The 27,884-nt window shown below is 38.5% G+C and overlaps 1 protein-coding gene and 1 non-coding gene across 6 annotated transcripts in view; one reads left to right on the top strand and one right to left on the bottom strand.

Annotated features, from left to right (window-relative positions):
• The window catches only part of NVL (nuclear VCP like), a 185,241-nt gene that overhangs the window by 110,155 nt on the left and 47,202 nt on the right, over positions 1 to 27,884 (top strand). For 4 of the 5 annotated variants that reach the window (XR_005214811.1, XM_037823031.1, XM_037823064.1 and 1 more), the window contains 2 exons: positions 10,135 to 10,197; positions 20,785 to 20,904. Coding sequence is in view for 4 of the 5 variants with exons in the window: in XM_037823031.1 (XP_037678959.1) it covers positions 10,135 to 10,197; positions 20,785 to 20,904 (183 nt within the window). In the remaining variant the exon portion in view is untranslated. The remainder of the gene's footprint in view (positions 1 to 10,134; positions 10,198 to 20,784; positions 20,905 to 27,884) is intronic. The other variant, XM_037823045.1, reaches the window with a different exon arrangement.
• Positions 23,368 to 23,503, bottom strand: LOC119528367. The gene has a single exon (XR_005215671.1). It is a non-coding gene; the product is annotated as a small nucleolar RNA SNORA4 (small nucleolar RNA).

Consider the following 27,884-nt stretch of genomic DNA (forward strand, 5'->3'; position numbering starts at 1 on the left):
CCACGAGCCACCTGTTCTCCACAAGCCAGATCTCCCCTGCTTAGCCTTTTTGGTGAGTGGGGGAGTGAGTCTTGTGGGCCCAATAGGTGTCCCAAGCTTGCGTGTGTAGTTGGTGTTGCCTGCCCTGTATGTGGGGCATGTTTCTGGGCAGTCGGGGAGGGGGGGTGGCCCTAACAATCAAATCTCCCTGATGATCCTAGAGTTTTAAAGCTACTGCAATAGTCTAATCCTTCAGTTCAGTCCTGCCACAGTTTGTCTCTGCCACTGACCCACAAGTCTTTGGTATTGGCGTATGGCTCCTGAGACTTGCAAGTGGGCCCCTCTTCCAGGCCGTGCACCCCGGGTCCTCTGTTGAGGGATGACTGTGCTATGTCACAGGTGAGTGCCGTCCCCCCAGGGCAGTTCTGGGCTGCTGGGCTGTGTTGGGAGGCTCCCAGTCTGCTCAAATGATGGCTGAATGGGGCTCTGTTAATTCACACTGCTCCCCCTTCCCAGCTCTGGGACATTCAGCTGAGGTTGCAGGGAAGGCTAATGTCCACGCCCAGTTTTGTGGTGTGTGCCTGTTATTTGAAGCACTTCCGTCACACTGGGTTGTCTGGGGCAGCTCTGGGCTATGGGGCTGGCGATGGGCAGGAGTGTTTCCTGTCCACCAGGATGGTGGCTGTGAGCGGACACCCCCCTTTTCTTGGGAAGTTGTGTTGTTTAGTGAATTTTCTCAGCCACTGGATTATTGCCTTTTGTCTCAGAGCTCTCTTAGTTCTGCTCTTGACTTGACGTGCCCAAATTTCAATTCTTTGAAGCTTTCTGTATTGAGCTTCTTAGAGTAATTGTTTTAGAAAAAGCAAAAATGATTTAAAAAAAAAAAAAAAAAAAAAAAACGGCCCTCCTCAGAGATCTAATGGGTTATTGAAATGCTAATAGACAAAGCAACCAGGGCCATTAAGGAAAGGTGCCCTGGGCAGAGAGATCAGCCTTGCTTCGGGATTTGCATATGCGCCTCAAGGCCTGATCTCCGCCCTTCCCCTTTCTGTGTTCACCAGAACTCCAAAAATCCTCTGCTTTTACTTTGGAGCTTCTCGTGTTGTTTTCCTTCTATGCCCGTCTCCTCTCTGCTGGGCTGGCTGCTCTCAGAGTCTCTGGTGTCTGGCCTCAGTCTATCTATGGTTGGAGTTTGAATCAGTAGAATGAGTTTCCGATGAGAGCAGCCACTGCAATTCTCCCTTCTCCTTCCTGGAGCTGACAGCCCCTCCTCCCCCGGGACTGAGCCTGGCAGGGAGGGGCGCGGGTCCCCTGGCCGCAAAAACTTACAGATTTCGCTGATCTCAGCAGTTCCACGTTTTCATGAGTGTTGTATGAAGTATGCCCAAAGACAGATTGCTCTGTGGTGTCCAGTCCACGCAGTTCCTGGCTTTTTACCTACTTTCCTGGAGGAGTAACTAAAACATACAGCTCACCAGTCTGCCATCTTGCCCCCGCAATGTCTTCTTTATGCTCTTCTAGGGTCTTCTTGATTTCCTTCATATCCCGTACTAGGGTCTCATTGTTCATCTTTAGTTCTTTGAGTAGCTGCTCTAGGTGCTGTGTCTCTTCTGGTCTTTTGATTTGGGTGCTTGGGCTTGGGTTATGCATATCGTCTGGTTTTTTCATATGCTTTATAATTTTCTGTTGTTTTTGGCCTCGTGGCATTTGCTGAACTTGATAGGGTTCTTTTAGGATTTGTAGACCAATTGAAGTCCTTATCTCTAATTTATCAGATCTACAGCTTCGTGGAGTACACTTTCTCTAACTAACCAGCAGGTGGCGTCCACGAGCCACCTGTTCTCCACAAGCCAGATCTCCCCTGCTTAGCCTTTTTGGTGAGTGGGGGAGTGAGTCTTGTGGGGCCCAATTGGTGTACCAAGCTTGCGTGTGTAGTTGGTGTTGCCTGCCCTGTATGTGGGGCGTGTTTCTGGGCAGTCGGGGAGGGGGTGTGGCCCTAACAATCAAATCTCCTTGATGATCCTAGAGTTTTAAAGCTGCTGCAATAGTCTAATCCTTCAGTTCAGTCCTGCCACAGTTTGTCTCTGCCACTGTCCCACAAGTCTTTGGTATTGGCGTATGGCTCCTGAGACTTGCAAGTGGGCCCCTCTTCCAGGCTGCGCACCCCGGGTCCTCTGTTGAGGGATGACTGTGCTATGTCACAGGTGAGTGCCGTCCCCCCAGGGCAGTTCTGGGCTGCTGGGCTGTGTAGGGAGGCTCCCAGTCTGCTGAAATGATGGCTGAATGGGGCTTTGTTAATTCACACTGCTCCACCTTCCCAGCTCTGGGACATTCAGCTGAGGTTGCAGGGAAGGCTAATGTCCACGCCCAGTTTTGTGGTGTGTGCCTGTTATTTGAAGCACTTCCGTCACACTGGGTTGTCTGGGGCAGCTCTGGGCTATGGGGCTGGCGATGGGCAGGAGTGTTTCCTGTCCACCAGGATGGTGGCTGTGAGTGGACACCCCCCTTTTCTTGGGAAGTTGTGGTGTTTAGTGAATTTTCTCAGCCATTGGATTATTGCCTTTTGTCTCAGAGCTCTCTTAGTTCTGCTCTTGACTTGACGTGCCCAAATTGCATTTCTTTGAAGCTTTCTGTATTGGGCTTCTTAGAGTAATCGTTTTAGAAAAAGAAAAAAGGATTTAAAAAAAAAAAAAAACAAAACAAACAAACAAAAAAAAAACGGCCTTCCTCAGAGATCTAATGGGTTATTGAAATGCTAACAGACAAAGCAACCAGGGCCATTAAGGAAAGGTCCACAGGGCAGAGAGATCAGCTTTTCTTCGGGATTTGCATATGCGCCTCAAGGCCTGAGCTCCGCCCTTCCCCTTTCTGTGTTCAGCAGAACTCCAAAAATCCTCTGCTTTTATTTTGGAGTTTTTCGTGTTGTTTTTTTTCTATGCCTGTCTCCTCTCTGCTGGGCTGGCTGCTCTCAGAGTCTCTGGTGACTGGTCTCAGTCTATCTATGGTTGGAGTTTGAATCAGTAGAATGAGTTTCCGATAAGAGCAGCCACTGCAGTTCTCCCTTCTCCTTCCCGGAGCTGACAGCCCCTCCTCCCCCGGGACTGAGCCTGGCAGGGAGGGGCGCGGGTCCCCTGGCCGCAAAAACTTACAGATTTCGCTGATCTCAGCAGTTCCACGTTTTCATGAGTGTTGTATGAAGTATGCCCAAAGACAGATTGCTCTGTGGTGTCCAGTCCACGCAGTTCCTGGCTTTTTACCTACTTTCCTGGAGGAGTAACTAAAACTTACAGCTCACCAGTCTGCCATCTTGCCCCGCCTCGAACATAAGGTTTTTAAGCATTCTTTTTTCATTTAGCAATATTTTCTGGCCATCATTTATTGACCCACACCAACATTTAAAAATGCCTGCATAATATTCTACCATAAAGATGTTCTTTAATTTATGGAACTGATCCCTTATAAACAAAACTTCATCATGTATTCTGTACATACATTTTTGTACCTTTCCTGATAATTTTACTAGATGCATACCTAAGTAATTAATTGCATGGTGAAAGGAATGCATGCATTTAAACCTTTGATCCACTTTATCAAAATGCTTCCTGAAGAGTTTCTACCAGTTTCCACCCTAATCAATAGAGTGTGTGCATCCACTTCTCCCTTACTCTAATGAACAGTAGGCATTAGCATTGCTTTTAATATTTGACAGCCTGATAGGTAAAAATGGAATCTCATGGATTATAGGTTGCATTTTGAAAATTAACTAGTGTTTTATAGAAAGTCCTGGAAAATCTGCAGCAAAGCTACTACAGCTGATAAACAATTCAGCAAAGTTATAGGTTACAAGATCAACACCCAAAAATCAGTAGTATTTCTATTCACTAGTAATGAACAATCTGAAGAGGAAATTTTTAAAATTCCATTTATAATATCAACTAATAGAATCAAATATCTAGGAATAATTATAACCAAGGCTGTAAAGGATTTCTGTATAAAGGACTTGTACACAGAAGACTAGAACATGGCTAAAAGACATCAAAGAAGACCTAAATAATTGGAAGGACATTCCATGCTCATGGATTAGAAGATTTAAGTATTGTCAAAATGTCAGTTCTACCTAAAGCATTTACAGATTGAATGCAATCCCAATCAAAATTCCAAGAGCCTCTTTTGCAGACCTAGAAAAGCCAACCACAAATTTATTTGGAAGGGTTAGGAGCCCCAAATAGCCAGTACCATCTTGGAAAAGGAGAATGAAGTTGGAGGACTCATTTCCCAATTTTAAAACTTACTACAGTGTTACAGTGGACAAAACAGCATGGTAGTGGCACAAAGACAGATATATAGACCAATGAAATAAACAAGAGTTCAGAAGTAGACCCCCACATCTATGGCCATTTGATTTTTTTTAAACATTTTTTATTGTGAAAAGTGATAACTTTCAACATACGGTTTAACAAGTGGTTATAGAGCAAATTTCAAACCGTAGTATGGCTTACAGTTTCACAATTTCAGCTGTTTCTCTCTAGCCTTTCCTATATACCAGAGACCAAAAAAAAAAATTCTATATGATGATTCAGCAGTCACAATCCTTTGTTAAATCCTCTCTTGTCTGTTGCTACGCCTCCTTCTCATTTGATCACTGTCTCAGTCTTCAGGGATATCTGGGCAGTGACCCTTCTAATTTATTCATATTGAAAAGGGGTGTTGACATTATGGGGTGTAGCTGATTGATGTTCTTAAAGAGGCTGGTGCCTCTGGGTTTTGGGACTTATCTGGCATAGGAATAATCTGGAGGTTTTAAGTTTCTGAAAAATAAACTTAGTGAATGAAACTTTATTTATAGAGTCTCAGATAGGGACCTGGGTATTCTTTAGGATTTTCAGGAATACTGTTGGTTTGGGCTTGACTTACTGTGGCCATTTGAAGTATCTGGCTGAAGCTTGCATAAGAGTAACCCTCAGGATAGCCTCCAATTGATTTTTGACAAGCGTTGCAGGCCCACTTAATTGGGAAAGAATAGTCTCTTCAACAAATGGTGCTGGGAAAACTGGATATCCGTATGCAAAAGAGTGAAGGGGGACCATATATAAAAATTAACTCAAAATGGATAAAAGACCTAGATACAAGAGCTAGCTATAAAAACCTAGCTGTAAAACTCCTAGAAGAAACATAGGGAAACATCTTCAGGATCTTGTGCTCAGGATCTTGTATTAGGCAATGGCATCTTAGACCTTACACGAAAAGCCTAAGCAGCTAAAGAGAAAATAGATAAATGGTACTTCATCAAAATTAAACTCTTATGCACATAAAAGGGCTTCACTGTGAAAGTAAAAAGGCAACTTACTCAGTAGGAGAAAGTATAATCAAAATTTTAGAATCGAAAAATGGGCAATTTGAATAGGCATTTCTCCAAAGAAGATATACAGATGGCTGAAATACACATAAAAAGATGCTCAACATCATTAGCCATTAGAGAAATGCAGATAAAAACCACAATGAAATACCCACTAGAATGGCTCAGTTTAAAAAACGAAAAATAGCTAGTGTTGAGAAAATGTGGAGAAACAGGAACACTCCTTTGTTGGTGGTGGAACTGTAAAATGCTGCAGCCACTGTGGAAAACAGTTTGACAGTTCCTCAGAAAGTATTGAATTACTTTATGACCCAGCAATCCCACTACTAGTTATGTACTAGTTATATACTCAAAATAATTGAAAGCGGGGGCTCGAACAGATACAATCTGTACACTTTATTCATAGCGGCATTATTCATAGTTGCCAAAAGATAGAAGCAACTCAGGTGTTCATCAGCTGATAAGTGGAAAAGCAAAATGTGGTATATACACACAGTGGAACATTTTTCAGCCTTGGAAAGGAAAAAAGTTCCAATACATGTAACAAAATGGATAATTCTTGAAGATATGTTCAGTGAAATAAGCCAGACACAAAAATATATATATTGTGTTATCTCCATGATATGAAATAATTAGAATAAGCAAACTCGTAGAGTCAGAAACTAGAATACACATTACCAGGAGCTGAAGAGGTGGTCGGGAATGGAGAGTCAAAGATTAATTGGTACAGAATTTCTGTTGGGGTGATGGAAAAGTTTTGGTAATGGATGGTAGTGATGGTAGCCCAACATTGTGAATATATAACACCACCGATACATTTGCATGTAGTTAAAGGGAGAAATTTTAAGTTGCATACATGTTACTAAACTAAAAATTTTTTAAATATTGTGTGCTGAACTCACAAACGCAGGCACAACTGTATGTGTTAAGTTAAAAATAGACAAGAAACACCTGTAAGACACAATGAGTTAACTCTCAGTCTTTGGATGAGAAGTAAAAGACAGGTTTTGAAATGTCTGAAAATTGCAGCTTCATTGTTTTTGCAATACCTGCTTTTCTTAACCTGTCATGAAGCAAAGAAGCATAGCTAAACAGTAGTACTCAGGCCACACAACCATTCACAGGCTAGTGAACACAAATTGGCCTTGGAAACATATAATCAAGCAAAAGCAGGCGAACTGGTATAGCAGACCTTCACTTAACTTTCTAATGGCAAATGCTATACTGAGACCATGGCATGCAAGTAACCAACCCCCAAATTTTAATAAATAAATTTAAATCAATAAATCCCTAATCGTTCTTTTCATCCTTAGTCTTTCTAGAATAAATCCCATGAAGTAAGGTTTATTTGCCACATAACCTTGTACCATTCCAAGGGGCAGAAGTGGTCACCTCCTTCCATGGACCCTTTTCATTCTGCTTCAGAGACCCAAAAGCATTGACTCGACTATGATTCTCATGGTGTGGAATTCATTACCTGTTTTAAGTTTCTGAAACATGTCATTTGGGGTAGCAAACTTTCTAGAAATGGATTAAACACCTTAAGGCCCTAAGAAAATTACTAGTGGTTTCTTTCATTTGTTTATATTTATGATAGTTCATTTATTTTTCATCATGAATTGTCTATTCATATCCTTTACCTATTTTTCTATTGGTATGTATGTGGTTTTCTTTTTTATATTCTTTATATATTAACATTTGTTATATTTGTAAATATATTTCATCAGTTTGTTTTGGCCTTTTTAATTTTATTAGTCATATTTTGTGATATATTCCTGTTTTTTTTGTTTTTTTTTTCATTTTTTCATTTTTATGTGGTCAAATTTGTTGGTCTTTTTTATGATTTTTTTTCTGCTATAGGAGTCAAGCTTATTAGAAGAGCCTTCCTTATCCATAAGTTACAGTAGTCATCATTTATAATGGCTGTTTAATATTCCATCTAAAATACTTAACCCATATCAACTTTCAGAAATATTTTTAATTACTTAGAAGAAATTAAAAAAGCTAAAACACTTTTTAGCTACCACAGCAACCAGTTAATTTATGATTCCACAGTAAATATCAGAAAAACCGCAAGTGTCATGTATGTGTGTGCATGCTTGTGTATTGACTTATTATTAACTTTCATTACTCTTAAATGGCATTGCTACTAAGAAGTTTGGTAACAGAGGAGGGATTGGAACAACACAATCCTTGGTCTAAATTTTTCACAACAGTTTTTAGAAAAGCATAACCAGAAAGAAGATCCTGTATGCTAGTGGGTGATATTCACCAAGAGTATGCAGGTCCCTTTCCTGAGTATGACTGCTTTGTTTTTTCAGCTGCTAAGTTGTAATGTTTGTTTCTTTGTTTAATTAGCCACTTCTGCCTTTGGCTATTTCATTTCATAGCGGAAAGGAGGTAACTTGTATCATTCGAAAACCAGGGATCATGTTAAAACATCCTAGATCCAGGTTTTTTCTCTTCTTCCTCCCCTTTACCAAATTGCCAACAAGTTGTTGACACTTTGTTCAGTCAGATTTCTGGTAATCTGTGTTCATTTGGAGAAGAAAATCTTATTTAAGGTCCTATAGATGGACTTTACTGGATAAATGAGTTCTGACAATATATTGTGTGTATAATTTAATTTTTCTGGGGAAAGCATTCTCAACTTTCATCAGATTCTCCAAGTGACCTATGACTATGTACCTGAGAATCCAGAAATAATAGATGAGGTCCCAGTCATAGATCCACTGACAGGCCAGAAACTGGTGACCTAGAGTGAATATAAAATTAAGGTTGGGGCTCATCTTGGTTGTTTTGTTTACCCATGATAAAGTAATAAAATTTTTCTAAACACCGACACAGGGTAAGTATATAAATAGTAAAAAGTAAGGGTGTATTATAACCAACACTGATAAACTGAAAAAACAGCAGTAACAATAATTGAGTCATCTGGGACTACACAGTATGGATGCAAACTGCTTCTGACTTTGAAGTCATCAGTGAGGTAAAATATTGATGATGATTCATGAATCCTAGTGAAAAAAATTATGTTCAGTATAGTTCATTTAGAAGATAAAGGGATTTTCCACCAATTTTAGGAACTATTTGGAGTTTATTGAGTTAAATCTTAGTTATCTGGCATATGGATTTTGAAAACCTCATGTGGATGGACATTTTTTACTAGATTCTTGACTCCCCTTTTTTAATTGTGTTGAGCTAGAGGTAAGAAAATCAAGAAACTGGCAGCAGGAAAGAGAAAGATTAAGATGTATGGATAATCGGCATATTGAGCTGTTTTTACATAACGAAACATTCCTGCATTCAGTTGTTCAACAAGCATTTATTGAGCTACCTGGTTTTTGCAGAAATTGTTTAAAATGTTAGGGGTACACTAGTGAACAAGATACATTCTTAAATGGAATATTTCTCTCTTTTTAGGAGAGAAATACAATAAACAAGTAAACAATAGAATTTTAGATTCAGCCAAGTTATAACAGAAATGAACATTGTTGTATAGAGTGATTCAGGGGTGGCTACTTTAGATATGGTGTTCCAGGAATGGTGGTATTTGAACAGAGTCCTGAAGGAAAAGTTAGCCGTATAAAGAAGCAGAAAGGAAGAGGAAGAATTTTCCAGACTGATGGAATTGTACTTGCAAAATCTCTGAAGTGGAAGGGGCTTGAGAGGAATCCAAGAATGAGAGGAGCAAGTGGCTGGACAGGAGGGGTTGTAAAGGCTTTGTGAGCCATGGTAAAGACTTCAAATTGCACTTGAAAAGAAATAGGAAGCCATGTGAAGATTTTAAGCCAATTAAATGAAATGACCTGTTTTACATTTTTGAAAGAGTGCTCTGGTTGCTCTGTGGAGAATGGATTGGAGGAAAACAAGGAGGAAAGTAGTTAGGAGATTTTTGCCTGTGTCTAGGTAAGAGGTAATAGAGGTCTGGAAGAGGTAGAAAATAGAAGTGTCAGACTCACGTATATTTTAGTATTAGAGCCAAAAGTACTTGCAGATGGATTGGATGAGATGGCAGGGGATCAAGGTTTTGGCCAAGAAACTGATTATTTACTGGCAAGGAAAGGAAAAGGGTTTGGTTGGGGGAGGGGGTGTTTGGAGGGAGTTGGGAGAATGAGCATCAGGAGTCCTATTTTGGACCATGAAACCTGGTGTTGCTGAGGAGATATGTTGAATTTATAGATCTGAAGTCAAATACCAGGTTCCAAGAAAAGGAAAAGAACTCTATTCCCTGATCATTTTGAAGTTCTGATTGATTGTTCTGAGGTTTTATCTCTCTGTTCAGAATATAATTCTTAGAATCTTCTACATATGTAACCATGTGTTTCTCCTTGTTATTCTCTTTGGTTTTGAGCCATGCATTTTGATCTTTGTTAAAAATATCTATCAGTATTGACCCTTGGTAAAGACTGATAGGATGAAGTTTTTGAACTCTGGTTTATAAATGAGTAAGCGATTGTTTTTACCATTAGAGGCATTTCTAGAGTACAGAGATTAGGATTTCATTGGAAGTCCAAGCTAGGGCTACAAATGTATTTACATAAACATTTTGTGTCATTTACATCTGATTTATAGCCTGTCTTAGTAATTCTTTAGGAAGTTTTAGGTTAACATTTACTTCTCTCTGTTTTCTTTTCATCTGTTTCTCATTTTCCCATTTGTCTCTCTTCTAATTAGAAAGACACAACTATAAAAAAGGAGGATAATAGTAAAAATATAAAAAAGGCTCTTGAATTGTCACAAATTATTATTTTATTATATAGTTGCCTTATTTGTGTCTTTTTGTTTCCTCTTCCTAGGCAGTAGCAAATGAGTCTGGACTTAATTTTATATCTGTAAAGGGTCCTGAATTACTAAATATGGTAAGTTGTTGTGCCATTTATTCATTAGTTTTGATTATGAAAAGTATTGGTCGTTCAGATTACAGGGTAAAACATTCTCAGATCTTTGAAACAGGGTGACTTACATTGTAGTATAATGGTCAGATCTCTGCTGTAGGAGTAAGGAGACTGAGCTTTGTTCTGCCCTATTAGTAAGTATGTAAGTGCTTTCTTTTTAATTCTTAGAGCCTCAATTTTCTCACTAGAAAAATAGAAATAATTGTTATAGTTAATATTTTTAAGTGTTCACTCTGTGCCATGTATTTGTCAAGCACTTTGCATATATTATTCTTCACAACACTGTGAGGTATGAATTATTTTTTCTGATTCACAAATGAATAATTTGGAGAAGTAGTGTAACTTGGCCAAAGTCTTGACAGCTAGAAAGTAATAGAGTAGAGATTTGAACCTGGGTTGTCTGGCTCCTGCTCTTCTTACCTTGTCCTCTTGTTATATGGCTCAAATGAGTTAAGTATTAAATAAACATACGTTGGGAGAAATAAATTGCTTAAGTGTTATAATGTCTTCTTTCTGCATTTACGCAATTTATAGCTCAATTTTAAAAGAGACTTTGAATTTATCCTTTCCATCCCTATAATAATAAATATGCCTTCTATAATATATCCGAACAAAGAAGAAATGAGAACATTTAAACATTTGTTTAAAATTTTTAAAACTTATCCCCTTCCCATTTTTTGTATCTTTCCTTCTGTATATTCCTTTCCCCCTAAAATAAGAGATTTACACTTAAATTATTTCCCATGGGCTTTTTATGCACCACTTTACTTTTTTTGCACTTCATTTTGGCTTTCTAGTGCAAGAGGTGTTAGAAATGGATTTTGAAAAAAGGAATTGGTGGTGGGTAAGACTGGCAAAGGAGGTTATAGCCAGACAGTGAAGAGTAAGACTGTAACATGTAAGAAAAAATTATGATGAAATACTTCAGGCATACAAAAAATTATAAAGAGTAACGTAATGAACTCCCATGTATCTGTCATCCATTTTAAGAAACAAAAGTCAATGTAGTTGAAGCCCCCTGCAAACCGCACCTAATCGCGTCCTCCATTTCACCCCCATAGAGGTCACCGCAGTCCTGAATTTGGCATTTACCAGTTCTATGCACTTTTTTCTTCATTTACTAAGTAATTATTTATTCCTGAACAATATATAGTATTATTTTACACCTTTCAAAAATATATTATAAGACAATTGGATTTTTGCACACTTACTGGATATTTGATATTAAGAATATATTAATTTTTAAGCAGTAATGGTGTAGTTATGTTAAAATCCTTTCAGAGATACTGAAATATTTACAAATTTAATGGCATGGTGTCTGGAATTTCCTTCAGAATAAGAAGGAAAGAAGAGTGGACAGCTGTATAGATGAAGCAGGGTTGACCGTGAGTTGAATTGATAATTAAAGCTGAGTGTTTAGGTACATATGGGATTCATTACACTTTTCTGTCTACTGTTGTTATATGATTGGCATGCTCCTTAATAAAAGTAAAGCGAAAAAAATTCTTTCTGTAAATGGCATGTGTTCTTCTAGAGTTTGCTTTTATTGTTTATTGTTCAACATTATAAGATTAATCCGTTGATATGTTTACCACTAGTTCATTTTCTTTGCAGTATGCTGCTGAATGAATATAACTACTTTTTGAAAAACTCAGTTGTTTTCTTTATAGATATTCATGTTAAACATTAGATATATAAGTATATACACATATTTCCTGTACATATTTATTTCCCCCCTAGGGTAGGTACCCATAGGTAGAATTATTGTTTGTGCACTTTCAAATTTATCAGGCATTGACAAATTTTTCACGAAGTAATATTATCAAGTTATACTTTGACCTGCAGTAAATGAGAGTACCCATTGTTTCACATCCTAACTAGCACTGGTGTTGTCAGATTAAAAACAAATTTTTTATCCTACTGTAGTGTGATTTAGTAGTAGGTATGGGGAGAGATATGTGGAGGAGTCCAGAATGACTCAGAGATTAGGTGGTCTAATAAGGAGGATAACCGGTATGTGTGTGTGTGTGTGCATGTGTGTGTGTGTGTGAATTCACTCTCAGGCATTTTAGATTTAAAGATCCAGATAGAGATGTCTAGCAGGCAGCAGGAAATGGGAGTCTGTAGCTCTGAAGAGATATGCAAGTCAGTATCATCTAAGTGGTACCTAAAACCATGGGAATGGATAGCGTCTCCTAGAACTAGTATATTAAATAAGAAGAGGACCTCGGATAGAACCCTGGAAGACATCAGCAATTAAGGGGCAAGTTAGGAAGAGTTGGCAGAGGAGACTGAAAGTTGTTGATTGGTCAGAGGTTGGAAGAGATCCAAGACTAAGCCTGTAAACCAAGGGAATATATATATATATAATCCACAAACCTTGTTAATGTGACCAAACTGTAGAATAGAAACTGGAAGTAGAACTTTGGATTAAGCAAGTAAAAGGTCATTGATGGGGACCTTAGATGGCGGCATAGAGAGGAGAGGAAGCCAGTTAGTCCCCCTGGAAGAATTCATAAACATCAGAAAAATTAGTAAATAACCTGAAATAACTGTGGAGAGACAAATGTTACTGTCCACTCATCAAACACCAACCTGAATTGAGAGGAATGCCTGAGATCGCAGCATAAACTCTGTAAGTAAAAACTGCAGACCTGTGCTGAGAGCTGAGAGCCCTTCCTTCATGGAAGCCTTGCAGTTCTAGAGAGCAGCACTCTCTGAACAAGCAAATATACCTCAGCCCAGCTCCAACTGGAGTTTTAATATTAACTGCTCAGTACAGACAGCAAATCCCCAAGAAACAGACAGAGGCTTTTGGTGACGACTGACCTCGGGAGAGTGAGGACATATCTGTCTCAAGACGGGGAGCCCAAAGGATTGTTTGCTATCTCTGGCCGACGAGTGAATCTGGGGGCTTTCTGTCCCTTTCTCTCTCTGTCAGCCTGGGCGGCTCAGTGGAGAAAGCCTCAGCCGTTCTCAGCTTGCAGTGCTTTGCAGTAGAGAAAGCCTCAGCCATTTTAAAATCGCAGCACTCTGACCCAGACAAGGGTGGCGATAGCAGAGTCAGAGAAACAGAGAAGCTATTTATATGCAGATAACCTCTCTAGGGGGCAGAGCTTCCCAGGAGGAAAGAAGAGGGGCCCAGCTTTACTACCTGCCTTACAAAATTCAGAACCAAACCCCAGAGCCTGGGGGAGGAGAGCCATGGGCCACACCCCCCTACACCAGCCCGTGACAGGTTGACAGGCACCACTTGCTGGGCAGAAAAGCACAGGGTGTTTCAGTTCTCTAAGACACACCATCAGGGAAACCGGATACTGAATATTTTCTCCTTCTGTGACCTGAGCTTGTTCTCGTCTGGGAAAACCTGATTTCAGGTGGCCTAGGAGGTCAGATACCTAGACAATAGAAAACTACAACCTACACTAAGAAAAACGAAATTATAGCCCAAAGGAACAAACTTACACTTCATCTGAGATACAGGAATTTAAACAACTAATGCTAAACCAATTCAAAAAGTTTAGAGAAGATATGTCAAAAGAGATAAAGGCTATAAAGAAAACACTGGGCATACATAAGGGAGAAATCAAAAGTTCAAAAAAACAACTTGCAGGATCTATAGAAATGAAAGGCACAACACAAGAGATGAAAGATGCAATGGAAACATACAACAGCAGATCTCAAGAGGCAGAAGAAAACACTCAGAAACTGGAGAACAAAACACCTGAAAGCCTACACACAAAAGAACAGATAGAGAAAAGAATGGAAAAATATAAGCAATGTCTCCGGGATCTTAAGGACAAAACAAAATACAAGAATGTACATATCATTGGAGTCCCAGAAGGAGACGAGAAGAGGGGCCAGAAGCAATAATAGAGGAAATAATCAATGAAAATTTCCCATGTCTTATGAAAGACATAAAATTACAGATCCAAGAAGCACAGCATACTCCAAACAGAATAGATCTGAATAGGCCTACTCCAAGACACTTGATAATCAGATTATCAAACGTCAAAGACAAAGAAAGAATCCTGAAAGCAGCAAGAGAAAAACAATCCATCACATACAAAGGAAGCTTGATAAGACTATGTGCAGATCTCTCAGCAGAAACCATGGAGGCAAGAAGGAAGTGGTGTGATATATTTAAGATACTGAAAGAGAAAAACCACCAACCAAGAATCCTGTATCCACCAAAGCTGTCATTCAAATATGAGGGAGAGTTCAAAATATTTTCCGACAAACAGACAATGAGAGACTTTGTGAACAAGACACCCGCCGTACAGGAAATACTAAATGGAGCACTATAGACTGATAGGAGAAGACAGGAGTGAAAGATTTAGAACACAATTTTGGGAGATGATAGCACAGCAATGTAAAGTATACTGAACAAAGATAACTATGAATATGGTTGAAAGAGGAAGGTTAGGAGCATGTGGGACACCAGAAGAAAAGAGGAAAGATAAAGACTTGGGACTGTGTAACTCAGTGAAAGCTAGAGTGTTCAACAATTGTGATACAATGTACAAATATGTTTTTTCATAAGGGAGAACAAACGAATGTCAACATTGCAAGGTGTTAAAAATGGGGGGCAGGGAGAACCTAAGCTGGCAGCTAGGTGAGACAGGGCAAAAAAACACCTCTGTGAAAAATACTAGATAAAAACCAGAAAGCGACCCAGAACACCAGTTCCAGAGTAGCACCAGCGAGACAAGCTCTGCTAAATCTACAGGGACCATGCATTTGGTGAAACCAGGAGTCTGCATTCTGAAACGAGTGAGTCAGCTGAAAGTCCCTTGGCCACGCTGTGGTGTGGGGAAACAATGGGTTGGTATTTGGAGATGGACTAGTTCTTTAAAAAAAAAAAAAAAAAAGCCCGGGAGCAGCTTCAGATACGACGGGGAGAGCCCCGCAGTGAAGCCTGGTGGGAGCGGGCTGGGCTAATGCCTCGGTTTCTGGCGTGGAGGATTCCCCTTCCCACACCCGCTGCTGACTGTCTCAGGCCCAGGGGAGCAAAAGGGAGCCAAAGGGAGAAAGGACTGCACGACTTGCAGCCGTCTCCCCAGCGGGAGGTGAACGCTCCTGCCCGGGGCCAGACCCGCAGCCCAGAGCCGCAGCGGGAAGCCCAGTGTGACGGGGAGTCTTTCCCGCAGCATCACGCACATGCCACAGTGTTGGCTGTGGACAATGGCCTTTAATACACCCATGGCTGATTGTCCCACAGCTGGGAGGGCGGTGCTGTGCGGAAAGGGGGAAGTTAACGCGCCCCATTCAACCGTCTTTGAAGCAGGCTGGGAACGCCCCTGCACAGCCTGGCGTCCCAGGGCTTCCCCGGAGGCTGGCGCACACTTGTGATGTGGCGTGGCCCTCCCTCAGCAGAGGTCCTGGAAGAGCACAGCAGGGAAGGGGGAACCACTCGGAAATCCCAGGGAACCTACGCCAATACCAAGGACTTGCGCGTCAGCGGCAGATAACAGCCTTAAATTTTCGAGAACACCTGGGAGGTTTGATTATTAAAGGTGCCCTTCCTCCCTAACCACTCAGACACACGCCCCACATTCAGGACGGACAGCACCAACAACACACCTATATTAAGTGCACCAGTTGGACCCCACAAGAGTCAGATCCCCACACACCACAAAGACAAAGTTGGGGAGAACTGACTTGAGGGGAATAGGTGACTCACGGACGCCATCTGCTGGTTAGATAGAGACAGTGTATGCCACCAAGCTGCAGTTCTGACATATTAGAGATCAAGTAAAGCAAATGCCAAGAGGCCAAAAACAACAGAAAATCTTAAAGCATATGATAAAACCAGACGATATGGAGAACCCAAACCCAAACACCCAAATCAAAAGATCAGAAGACACACAGTACTTGGCATAATTAATCAAAGAACTACAGACAGGCAACAAGAGCATGGCACAGGATATGAAGGACATGAAGAAGAGCATGGCACAGGATATGAAAGACATAAAGAAGACCCTGGAAGAGCATAAAGAAGAAATTGCAAGAATAAATAAAAAAAATAGAAGATCTTACAGAAATTAGAGAAACTGTAGGCCAATTAAAAAGACTCTGGATACTCATAATACAAGATTAGAGGAAGTTGAACAACAACTCAGCCTCCTTGAGGACCACAGAATAGAAAATGAAAGAACAGAAGAAAGAATGGGGAAAAAATCAAAATATAGAAATGGATCTCAGAGATATAATAGATAAAATAAAATGTCCATATATAATACTCATTGTTGTCCCAGAAGGGGAATAGAAGGGTAAAGGTCTAGGAAGGGTATTTAAAGAAATTGTTGGGGAAGACTTCCCAAACATTCTACACAATATAAATACACAAAGCATAAATGCCCAGCTAACTCCAAATAGAATAAATCCAAATAAACCCACTCCAAGACATATTCTGATCAGACTGCCAAATACTGAAGAGAAGGAGCAAGTTCTGAAAGCAGCAAGAGAAAAGCAATTCACCACATACAAAGGAAAGAACAGAAGACTAAGTAGTGACTACTCAGCGGCCACCATGGAGGCGAGAAGGCAGTGGAATGACATATTTAAAATTCTGAGAGAGAAAAATTTCCAACCAAGAATACTTTATCCAGCAAAACTTTCCTTCAAATTTGAGGGAGAGCTTAAATTTTTCACAAACAAATGCTGAGAGATTTTGCTAATAAAAGACCTGCCCTACTTCGGATACTAAAGGGAGCCCTACTGACGGAGAAACAAAGAAAGGAGAGAGAGATATAGAGAATTTTAATAGACATATATAGAATATTACATCCCAGGTCACCAGGGCACACATTCTTCTCTAGTGATCACAGATCTTTGTCCAGAATGGACCATATGCTGGGACATAAAAACAAGCCTCAATAAATTTAAAAAAAAAAAATTGAATTTGTTCAAAGCACATTCTCTGACCACAATGGAATACAAATAGAAGTCAATAACCATCAGAGACTTGGAGAGTTCACAAACACCTGGAGGATAAAAATGAGGGGGAGATAAAAACATTCCCAGATAATCAAAAGCTAGGGACTTCATCACCAGTAATCAGTCCTATAAGAAATGCTAAAGGGAGTTGAGCAGGCTGAAAGGAAGAGACGCTAAATAATTGACTGAAACTGCATGAAGAAATAAAGATTTCCAATAAAGATCACATGGTAAATACAAATACCAATACTACTTTATTTTTTTTTTTATAACGCCACTGTTTACTTCCTACAGGATCTAAAATACATAAACTGTAATGATAAATCAGTGGTTTTGGACTCAATGTAAAATATGTAATTTTTGACAAGAACTACATAAAGTTGGAATGATGGAGTATAGGAACATAGTTTATGTGTCATATTGAAGTTAAGTTGGTATCAAAGAAAAACAAGATTATTATAGATTTAAGAGGTTAAATTTAAGCCCCATGGTAAACACAAAGTATCAGAGAATGTGACCATAGAGATGAAAAGTAGAGTAGGGGTTCCGAGAAGTGAGGGAAGGGGCAATGGGGAGTTAAGAAATGAGAGTAGGGTTTCTGTTTGGGGTGAAGGGAAACTTCTAAAAATGGATGGTGGGAAGATGATAGCATTGCAACATTCTAAATGTGATTAATCCCACTAATGGAATGCTAGGGAGGGGGTGGAATGGGAAGATTTAGGCTGTATATATGTTTCCACAATTGAAAAAAAAAAATGTCTAAATAGATGACAATTAAATGCCAAGGACGATCCTGGATGGGATCTGAGGATGGAGGAGAGGAGGCTGAAAGAGACACAGATGGGACACACACACACAAAAAAAAGGAAATATAGAATGTAAGCTTTGTATCAATGTTGAATTTCTTGAACTCCTTAGCTGTGCTTAATGAGATTGCATAAAAGAATGTTCTTGTCCATGGGAAAGGTATTTGTGAATTATATTGTTTGTTCAAAGATAAGTGCAACTTACTCTTGTATGTTCAGAGGACAGAGCAATAGATGATGGATGATAGATAGGGAGAGGGGGAGGGAAAGAAAGAAATGGTGTGACAGGATGTTAAAGGTGGTGGATCGGGGTATCGGGGGAAGGGGGTCAGGGTATGATGGAGTTCTGTGTATGGGGTTTGTACTGTTTTTGCAACTCTTCCTGTAAGATTGCATTTATTTCAAAATAAAATTTATTAAATTTAAAAAAAAATGGGGCATTTGGGGAAAAATACAATCAACGTAAACTAGAGACTAAAATTAACAGAATCATTGTATTATGCTTCCTTTAATGTAACAAAGCCGATCTACCAAGGTAAACGCAGATAAGAGAGGAGGATAGAGGAGGGATGTGAGACACTTGGCATTGGTGGTATTGCTGACTCTTTATTCTATTTTGATTTAAGGTTATCTTTCCTTTTGCTGCTTCCTAGCTGTCATGGTTTCTTTTGTTTTGTGTTTTGTGGCTTTTGTTTTGTTTTGTTTTTTGTTTTACCTCTTTCTTTTTTCTTTTTCTTTTGCCTCCCTACCTTCTTTGACTCTTCACCAGAGGGAAGTTGGAGGTCAAAAGATGGGAATGTATAAAACTGAATCCTATGGTGGGCAATGTCCGTGACTAACTTTACAAATATTAGGAATCTCGTCCATGAACCAGAACAAATGTATGACAATACAACTAGAAGTTAATAATAGCGTGGCATATAGGGAAAAAATATATACCTATTGCAAACTATATACTACAGTTAGTAGTATTTCAATGTTCTTTCATAAACAGTAGCAGATGTGCTATACCAATACTATGAGTCAACAATGGAGGGGGTTAGTTAGGGATATGGGAGGATTTGAGTTTCCTTCCCCCCCCCCTTCTTCTTTGTCTTTATTTCTTGTCTGGAGTAATGAAAATGTTTTAAAAATTGAACAAAAATTAATTGTGGTGATGGATGCACAGCTGTATGAGGGTACTAGGAGCAATTGATGGTACACTTTGGATCTTTGGATAATTGTATGGTATGTGAACAGTCTCAATAAAAATTTTTAAAAAAAAGGTCATTGATGACTTTAGGAAGAATATTTTCTATAATGGTGTTTGTGAAAGGCAGATTAAAATGGTTAAAAACTGAATAGTAGATAGGAATTAAAGAATAAGTATAGAATCTTTGTTTGAAATATTTCTTCTTAAAGCCTAGGATAGTGGGATTTATTTGTTTTCAATCACTGATGACTTTGTTACAATTAAATTGATTTTAATCTGTCCTTTTGAAACTTTAGGTTTATCTTCCCCGAACTTAAATTTCCTTTTATTTAATGATTTTGGTTTGCTATTATCAGAGTCACTTTGCCAGTTATATTGATTGCTGTCTTCTACCCCTGTCTAAAACTTTTTATCTGTCCCAGCCTCCTGCTATCTTTTCTTTGAAAATATCTATTGAATATTTTAGTTCAGCATTCCAAATATAATTCTTGCTGAATTAGATTTTTCAGGACATTAAATCGATCTACTGTATTTGCACACTGCATAGGATTTTAGAAAGAAACACTAGTTTCTTTAGGGAATGGCCCCTGCTTTCCAAAGAGCTAATAATGTAGAATAGCTCAGATGTTGTAATAGTAGGATGTGCTGTAAGAGCAAAGAAGGAGAGAATAATAGGAAAAAAGATTAATGGGGATCTTGTACAATGGAAGAAGAAATGTTTGGAGGTGGGTTGGGTTGGAAAAGCAGTTCAAGAAAAGGGAAGCAGAATAAACAAAAGTACAATGATGGCTATGAAGGAAAGAAAGTTCTATTAGATTGGGAAAATGTTGTCATCTCTAATGCATTCCATGCCTTTGCTTGCTTTACCGTACTATGGCCATGTAGTCATTAAATAACATACATGATAATTTATGACAGCACTGTAAAGATGTTTTTCAGATTCTTAAGTTTTATTGAGAAAAAAAACTGCTTTTTCTTAGTCAACTGTTTGAAATTTTGTAAGAATAATTTTTTATGCCTAGTTCAATATGAAATACCTACACCTAAAATATCCTTACGTAAGGCTTTTTGTGTTAACTAGTCCTAGTGGTCTAGGTGTTCATGATTTCCTATATTTTTTGACATTTTGTATTTTGATTTAGATTTTAATATACAGTAAGCCATTATTGAAACCTGTCAGATACCTGCCTGGCTTAGTTTCCCTCTTCTGAAGCTGTATAACAAAATAGCTCTTCTATTCAGCGAGATGACTTGCATAGCAATCATGTCTTATGTGCATTTAAAACCCTGAGGAATTAATAAGAATTACAGCTGGATATTTTGATATATACAACTTAGGAGATTAGTTCTAAAGTACAGTAGAATTGGGGATTTTTTTTTTAACTAGAAGAGACTGCATATCAGTTCTCATTTTATGAAAGGAAATTTTAATAAGCTTAAATATGGCTAATTTTATTCCATGGAACAGTATGCAATTGGCTGTTTTTATAGGTCAAAAATGGTTAAATATCAGTAGTTGTCTATGGCTTAACCTAAGTTAGTTTTACTGTAATTTGATCCAAACCCCAACGTTAAACTGTCTCTCCATTTTCTTTCATTTCTATATGTGTGTAGTATGTTGGTGAGAGTGAGCGTGCTGTACGACAGGTTTTTCAGCGAGCCAAAAACTCAGCACCCTGTGTTATATTCTTTGATGAAGTGGATGCCTTATGCCCTCGAAGATCAGACCGTGAGGTAAGTATCATAGATAGTGTTTTACAGCTTTTTTTAAGCACCGTAAAAATTTTATAAGTTCTTAGACAGGTACTTCTTACAAAGTTATTACTTGAGAACACTAAGACTTTAAATGAGGAACCTAGTTACTTGAAATCAGTGTTTAGGGGTGTCAGTTGTATTCTTTATCAGCCTCTGCATCCATTTTATTTCTGTATATTTTGTTTGTACCTATTCTAAACAATCCTAATTCATACAAAAGAATAATTGGGAATGGAAGGGGCATAAGTTTTAAATAACCTAGGATACTCTTCAATTAAATGGGTTCTAGGGACAGGTCACAGTATGGTTTAAGACATTGTACACTCAAAATGGGGTGAGATAATTAGCTTCAGACTATCTAGGGAAGTTCTATGCATTGAATGCCATCTGCATCAACCATGCTGTGTCACTTAGAGATTTCTCAGAGATTTTAGTGCAGAAAGTTCCTGAAACAGTTGTTATCGGGGATACCATTATATAAGAATTTGTACCAAAGTAAAGCATAGTGTAAATAATATATAACCTTTTTGAAGCAGATACAGATTATTAAATAAGGACATTTATTACAAGATGACCGAGGAGGGGAATACATTTCTGAAATCTAGGAATGTTTTGAGATTTGTTTTCAATAGCTATTTTTTTGTGTGTATGTTTTCTTAGGTTGTGAAACATAATTAAATACCTCATTTCCCCCAAAATCCCCAGAAACATTAAAAATTACGAAAACAAAAATTTACCAATATAGTGATTTTGTTTCCTCATCCAATAGTTAGTTGTTGATATCATCACAGAAAATCCTCATTTCAGTGTTGTCTTTCAGAGAGATGTTAGTGACAGAGGCAAAGATGCTTCCCGTGTTCTCTTGTAGGCTGTCATATTCGAAAATCTAATGGGTCCAAAGCAAAACACTACATTTTCGTTTATACAGCTTATTGGAACATGGTATGCTATGGATTTTATTCCTTTTATTCCCTTCTCTCTCTCGTTTTTTAAACTTTATTGAAATAATTTCAATCTCAAAGGACAGTTGCAAAAATAATACAAATTCCATACAGAGAACTCCAACATACCTCAACCCCGTCAAATACCCAGGTCCACCAATTTTAACATTTCGCCACCTGTGCTATTTCATTCTTTCTGTTTGTCTATCATCTATCTAACCCTATCTGTTTTTTCAACATTTGAGAGTAGTTTACATATTTCATACTCCTTGAACACATAATATTTCCATGTACATTTCCTGTGAACGTGGACATTCACTTACGTAATCACCTTAAGTGCAGTTATTAAGTTCAAGGAATATAACGTTGATATAAAGCTTACATTCTATGTTCTAGTTTTTTATGGGCCAGTAATGTCCTTTTGAGCCTTTTCTCTCCATTCTTAGTTCCTGTCCAGTATCATGCCTTGTATTTAATTGTCATTATCTCTTTAGTTTATCTTTCCTTTTTTTTAAATTCTGGAAATATTTATACAACATATATATACATCGTCTTCCCATACTAACCCCTTCCAAGCATACCGTTCAGTGGGATTGATCACATTCAATTGTTGTAGTACCCTCACTGCCATCGATTACTAGAACTTTCCCTTCACCCCAATAGAAACCTTATACCCTATACAGATTTGCCATTAACTCCCCATTGCCCCCTCCTAGTAACTTGTACTCTTTCTGACTGTGAGTTTGCATATTTTCTGATACTTTTTGTGGTTACCATGGGGTTAAATTTAACATCCTAAATCTCTTAACAATCTTGTTTGATAAATTTAGCTTCTATACCATACATAAACTTGTTCCTATATCCCTTAATTCATCCCACCTTGATGTAGTTCTTGTCACAATTGCATATTTATAAATTATGAGTCTAAAACCATTGATTATCATTACATTTTATGCATTTGTCTTTTAGATCCTTTAGGAAGTAAAAACTGGAGTTACAAATCAAAAATATAATAGTACTGGTATTTATATTTACCCATGTCATTTTCTTTACCAGGCCAAAGTGTTGGGGCTTTCCTGGTCCTTTCTGCACATGTGTATTACCTATGGCATGCACCTTTGGCTCTAGGAATGTCCCTTCTTCCCTAGGAAACAGTTTCCTCACAGCCCCGGGCACTGCACTGTGTTTCCTACAGCCAGCAATCCCTTGTCCCAGGCAGCCACTTAACTGCTCTCCAACAGCATTCTGTAGCAGAGGTCTGTGAGCTGCTGTCTACATGCACGGCAGGCTCTAGGACAACCAGTCCCTCATGCCACCAACAGATAGATTGGGCCTGAAATACATACTCCCAGGATATGTACAAGGGTTCCTCTGCTCACTCTGGAACCAGTACCAAGGATCCACCCTGGGATCACAGGCTAGCTCCATACTGAGCTAGTGAGGGGACAGGAAGGGACTAGCCAGGGGCCAGGAGCTCCTACTGCCTTTTTTTTTCAAATATAATGTAGGCCACCAAATAGTCGTGAGCTGTGGAAGTGCTACAGTCCACTGTGGAGTGTGGTCTTTTATTCTACCAAACAGCCCCAAATTGGTAAAGTTTATTTAAAAACCTTCCCTTAAAAATACACTTTTGGGCCCTACTGCTTCTAACTGGCCTTTTCTTGATTCAGCATTCACCCTGTTACTGCAGTCATTTGTTTTCTGGAGCTTTAAGAAAGATGTTTCTGTCAATTCTTGCTGGATGTTCAGAGCTCCTGTGAGTGGACAAGGCCTGAAGCTTCTAACTCTGTCAAATATATCGACGTTTTCACTTCTCTTTTGCTAAGAATAAAACTATTTGTTCACAATCCCCTTTCAGTTTTATCTCTCTGTTATCAGTTGGTATGTCTAAATTTGGAGGGTTTTGTTGAATTATATCTAGTTATATCCTGCCCTCAGAAAAGTCTGCAGCCATTTGAAGTACATTTCTAACTTCTGAGTTACCGCTTTTCTGGTTATCTTCTATCACATACTTCCATACTCTGATATGGATGACTTCTTTTTTTTTTTTTTTTTTCAATTTGGTCTTTCTATCTTTAGGATTTCCCCATATACCTAACTTTTTAAAAAACTATTACATAGTATTCTGTGGTCTGGATGCAGCAGGATTTATTTAATAATTCTCCTTTTGTGGATGTCTATACTGTTTCTAGTCATTTGCTCTCACAAACAAAGCTGTAGTAAACATTCATATCTCATACTTTTGTGGACATGTGGAAATACATGAAAATTTTGTAATTGGAATTTCAGGGTTGATAATGTATACATATTAAATTTTGAAAACTAGTCCTTTATCATCCTCACAAAAACTACCAGTTATACATGCCCACCAGTGTGTGAAAATAATTATTTCCCACACTTGGCCAACAATGAATTATACTCATCTCTTTATTTTTTGTTGAATATGTTGTCAAAACATTATATTAAATTTGGTATATATTACCCTGATTATTAGTGAGGTTGGGTATCGTCTATGAATGTGTATGTTATCTTGTATAATTTATTATTAGAATGTTTTTCAATTTTTTTTGTTTTTGTTTTTTAACTAATTTTTGAGGGCTTTTTATGTATGATGGGTATTAGTACCTTGTTTTATTTTTTGTGTTGGTGTTATTTTTCCCAGATTGTAACTACATTAATTTTGTTTATTATGTACAGTAAAATCTGCCAACCATTTCCTTTATTGATTTTGATGTTTTTGTCTTTCTTAGGGAGGACAATGTTTTTCTGTTTGTTTGTTTGTTACCCAGTACTATTTATATATAATTTTTAAATGCAGTTTTATTGAGATGTATTCACATACCATGCGGTCATCCAAGTGTACAGTTATTCACAGTGTCATCGTATAGTTGTGCACTTATCACCACAATTTTTGAATATTTTCATTACTCCAAAAAAATAAAAATTCGTATAAAAATAAAAGTAAAAAAGAACACCCAAAACATCTCATACTTCTCCCCTCCCCCCGTTATTCCTTTACTTTTTGTCCACATTTTTCTACTCATCTGTCCATATACTGGATAAGGAGAGTGTGAGCCACAAGGTTTTCACAATCACATGGTCACACCGTGTAAGCTATATAGTTATATGATCATCTTAAAAGAATTAAGGATACTGGGTTGCAGTTCAGTAGTTTCAGGTATTTCCTTCTAGTTATCCTACTACACTAAAAAGGAATATCTATATAATGCACAAATATAGCCTCCAGACTGACCTCTTGAAAATATTACTACATTTTCCCCCGGTCCCTCAAGGTAGCTTTGCAAATACATTTTTTTTTTTTTTTAAATCTTCATTTTATTGAGATATATTCACATACCACGCAGTCATACAAAACAAATCGTACTTTCGATTGTTCACAGTACCATTACATAGTTGTACATTCATCACCCAAATCAATCCCTGACACCTTCATTAGCGCACACACAAAAATAACAAGAATAATAATTAGAGTGAAAAAGAGCAATTGAAGTAAAAAAGAACACTGGATACCTTTGTCTGTTTCCTTCCCCTATTTTTCTACTCATCCATCCATAAACTAGACAAAGTGGAGTGTGGTCCTTATGGCTTTCCCAATCCCATTGTCACCCCTCATAAGCTACATTTTTATACAACTGTCTTCGAGATTCATGGGTTCTGGGTTGTAGTTTGATAGTATCCACCACCAGCTACCCCAATTCTTTAGAACCTAAAAAGGGTTCTCTAAAGTGTGCGTAAGAGTGCCCACCAGAGTGACATCTCGGCTCCTTTTGGAATCTCTATGCCACTGAAGCTTATTTCATTTCCTTTCACATCCCCCTTTTGGTCAAGAAGATGTTCTCCGTCCCACGATGCCAGGTCCACATTCCTCCCCGGGAGTCATATTCCACGTTGCCAGGGAGATTCACTCCCCTGGGTGTCTGATCCCACGTAGTGGGGAGGGCAGTGATTTCACCTTTCAAGTTGGCTTAGCCAGAGAGAGAGGGCCACATCTGAGCAACAAAGAGGCACTCGGGAGAAGGCTCTTAGGCACAACCATAGGGAGGCCTAGCCTCTCCTTTGCAGCAACCGTCCTCCCAAGGGTAAAACCTAAGGTAGAGGGCTCAACCCATCAAACCACCAGTCCCCTATGTCTGTGGTCATGTTAGCAACCATCAAGGTGGGGTAGGCGAACACCCCTGCATTCTCCACAGGCTCCTCAAGGGAGCACTACATCTTTTTTTCCTTGTTTTTTTTTAACTTTCCCTTCTTTTTTAAATCAACTGTATGAAAAAAAAGTTAAAAAGAAAACAAACATACAATAAAAGAACATTTCAAAGAGACCATAACAAGGGAGTAAGAAAAAGACAACTAACCTAAGATAACTGCTTAACTTCCAACATGTTCCTACTTTACCCCAAGAAAGTTACCTAATATACCAACATTTCTGTGAACTTGTTCGTACTATATCCATCAGAAATTAACAGACAACAGTCATTCCTGGGCATCCCCAGACCGTTAAATAGCTTATCTTTTCTTCTTGGATTATTGTTCCCCCTTCCTTAATTGCTCTCTACTGCTAGTTCCCCTACATTCTACATTATAAACCATTTGTTTTACATTTTTCAAAGTTCACATTAGTGGTAGCATATAATATTTCTCTTTTTGTGCCTGGCTTATTTGGCTCAGCATTATGTCTTCAAGGTTCATCCATGTTGTCATATGTTTCACGACATCGTTCCTTCTTACTGCCGCGTAGTATTCCATCGTGTGTATATACCACATTTTATTTATCCACTCATCTGTTGAAGGACATTTGGGTTGTTTCCATCTCTTGGCAATTGTGAATAATGCTGCTATGAACATTGGCGTGCAGATATCTGTTCGTGTCACTGCTTTCCGATCTTCCGGGTATATACCGAGAAGTGCAATCGCTGTATCGAATGGTAACTCTATTTCTAGTTTTCTAAGGAACTGCCAGACTGACTTCCAGAGTGGCTGAACCATTATACAGTCCCACCAACAATGAATAAGAGTTCCAATTTCTCCACATCCCCTCCAGCATTTGTAGTTTCCTGTTTGTTTAATGGCAGCCATTCTAATCGGTGTGAGATGGTATCTCATTGTGGTCTTAATTTGCATCTCTCTAATAGCTAGTGAAGCTGAACATTTTTTCATGTGTTTCTTGGCCATTTGTATTTCCTCTTCAGAGAACTGTCTTTTCATATCTTTTGCCCATTTTATAATTGGGCCGTCTGTACTATTGTCATTGCGTTGTAGGATTTCTTTATATATGCAAGATATCAGTCTTTTGTCAGATACATGGTTTCCAAAAACTTTTTCCCATTGAGTTGGCTGCCTCTTTACCTTTTTGAGAAATTCCTTTGAGGTGCAGAAACTTCTAAGCTTGAGGAGTTCCCATTTATCTATTTTTTCTGTTGTTGCTTGTGCTTTGGGTGTAAAGTCTGGGAAGTGGCCGCCTAATACAAGGTCTTGAAGATGTTTTCCTACATTATCTTCTAGGAGTTTTATGGTACTTTCTTTTATATTGAGATCTTTCATCCATTTTGAGTCAATTTTTGTGTAGGGTGTGAGGTAGGCGTCCTCTTTCATTCTTTTGGATATGGATATCCAACTCTCCCAGCCCCATTTGTTGAAAAGACCATTATGACTCAGTTCAGTGACTTTGGGGGTCTTATCAAAGATCAGTCGGCCATAGATCTGAGGGTCTATCTCTGAATTCTCAATTCGATTCCATTGATCTATATGTCTATCTTTGTGCCAGTACCATGCTGTTTTGGCAGCTGTGGCTTTATAATAAGCTTCAAAGTCAGGGAGTGTAAGTCCTCCCACTTTGTTTTTCTTTTTTAGAGTGTCTTTAGCAATTCGAGGCATCTTCCCTTTCCAAATAAATTTGATAACTAGCTTTTCCAAGTCTGCAAAGTAGGTTGTTGGAATTTTGATTGGGATTGCATTGAATCTGTAGATGAGTTTGGGTAGAATTGACATCTTAATGACATT

The sequence above is a fragment of the Choloepus didactylus genome, chromosome 2 (assembly GCF_015220235.1).
Source record: "Choloepus didactylus isolate mChoDid1 chromosome 2, mChoDid1.pri, whole genome shotgun sequence".
Lineage (NCBI taxonomy): Eukaryota > Metazoa > Chordata > Mammalia > Pilosa > Megalonychidae > Choloepus > Choloepus didactylus.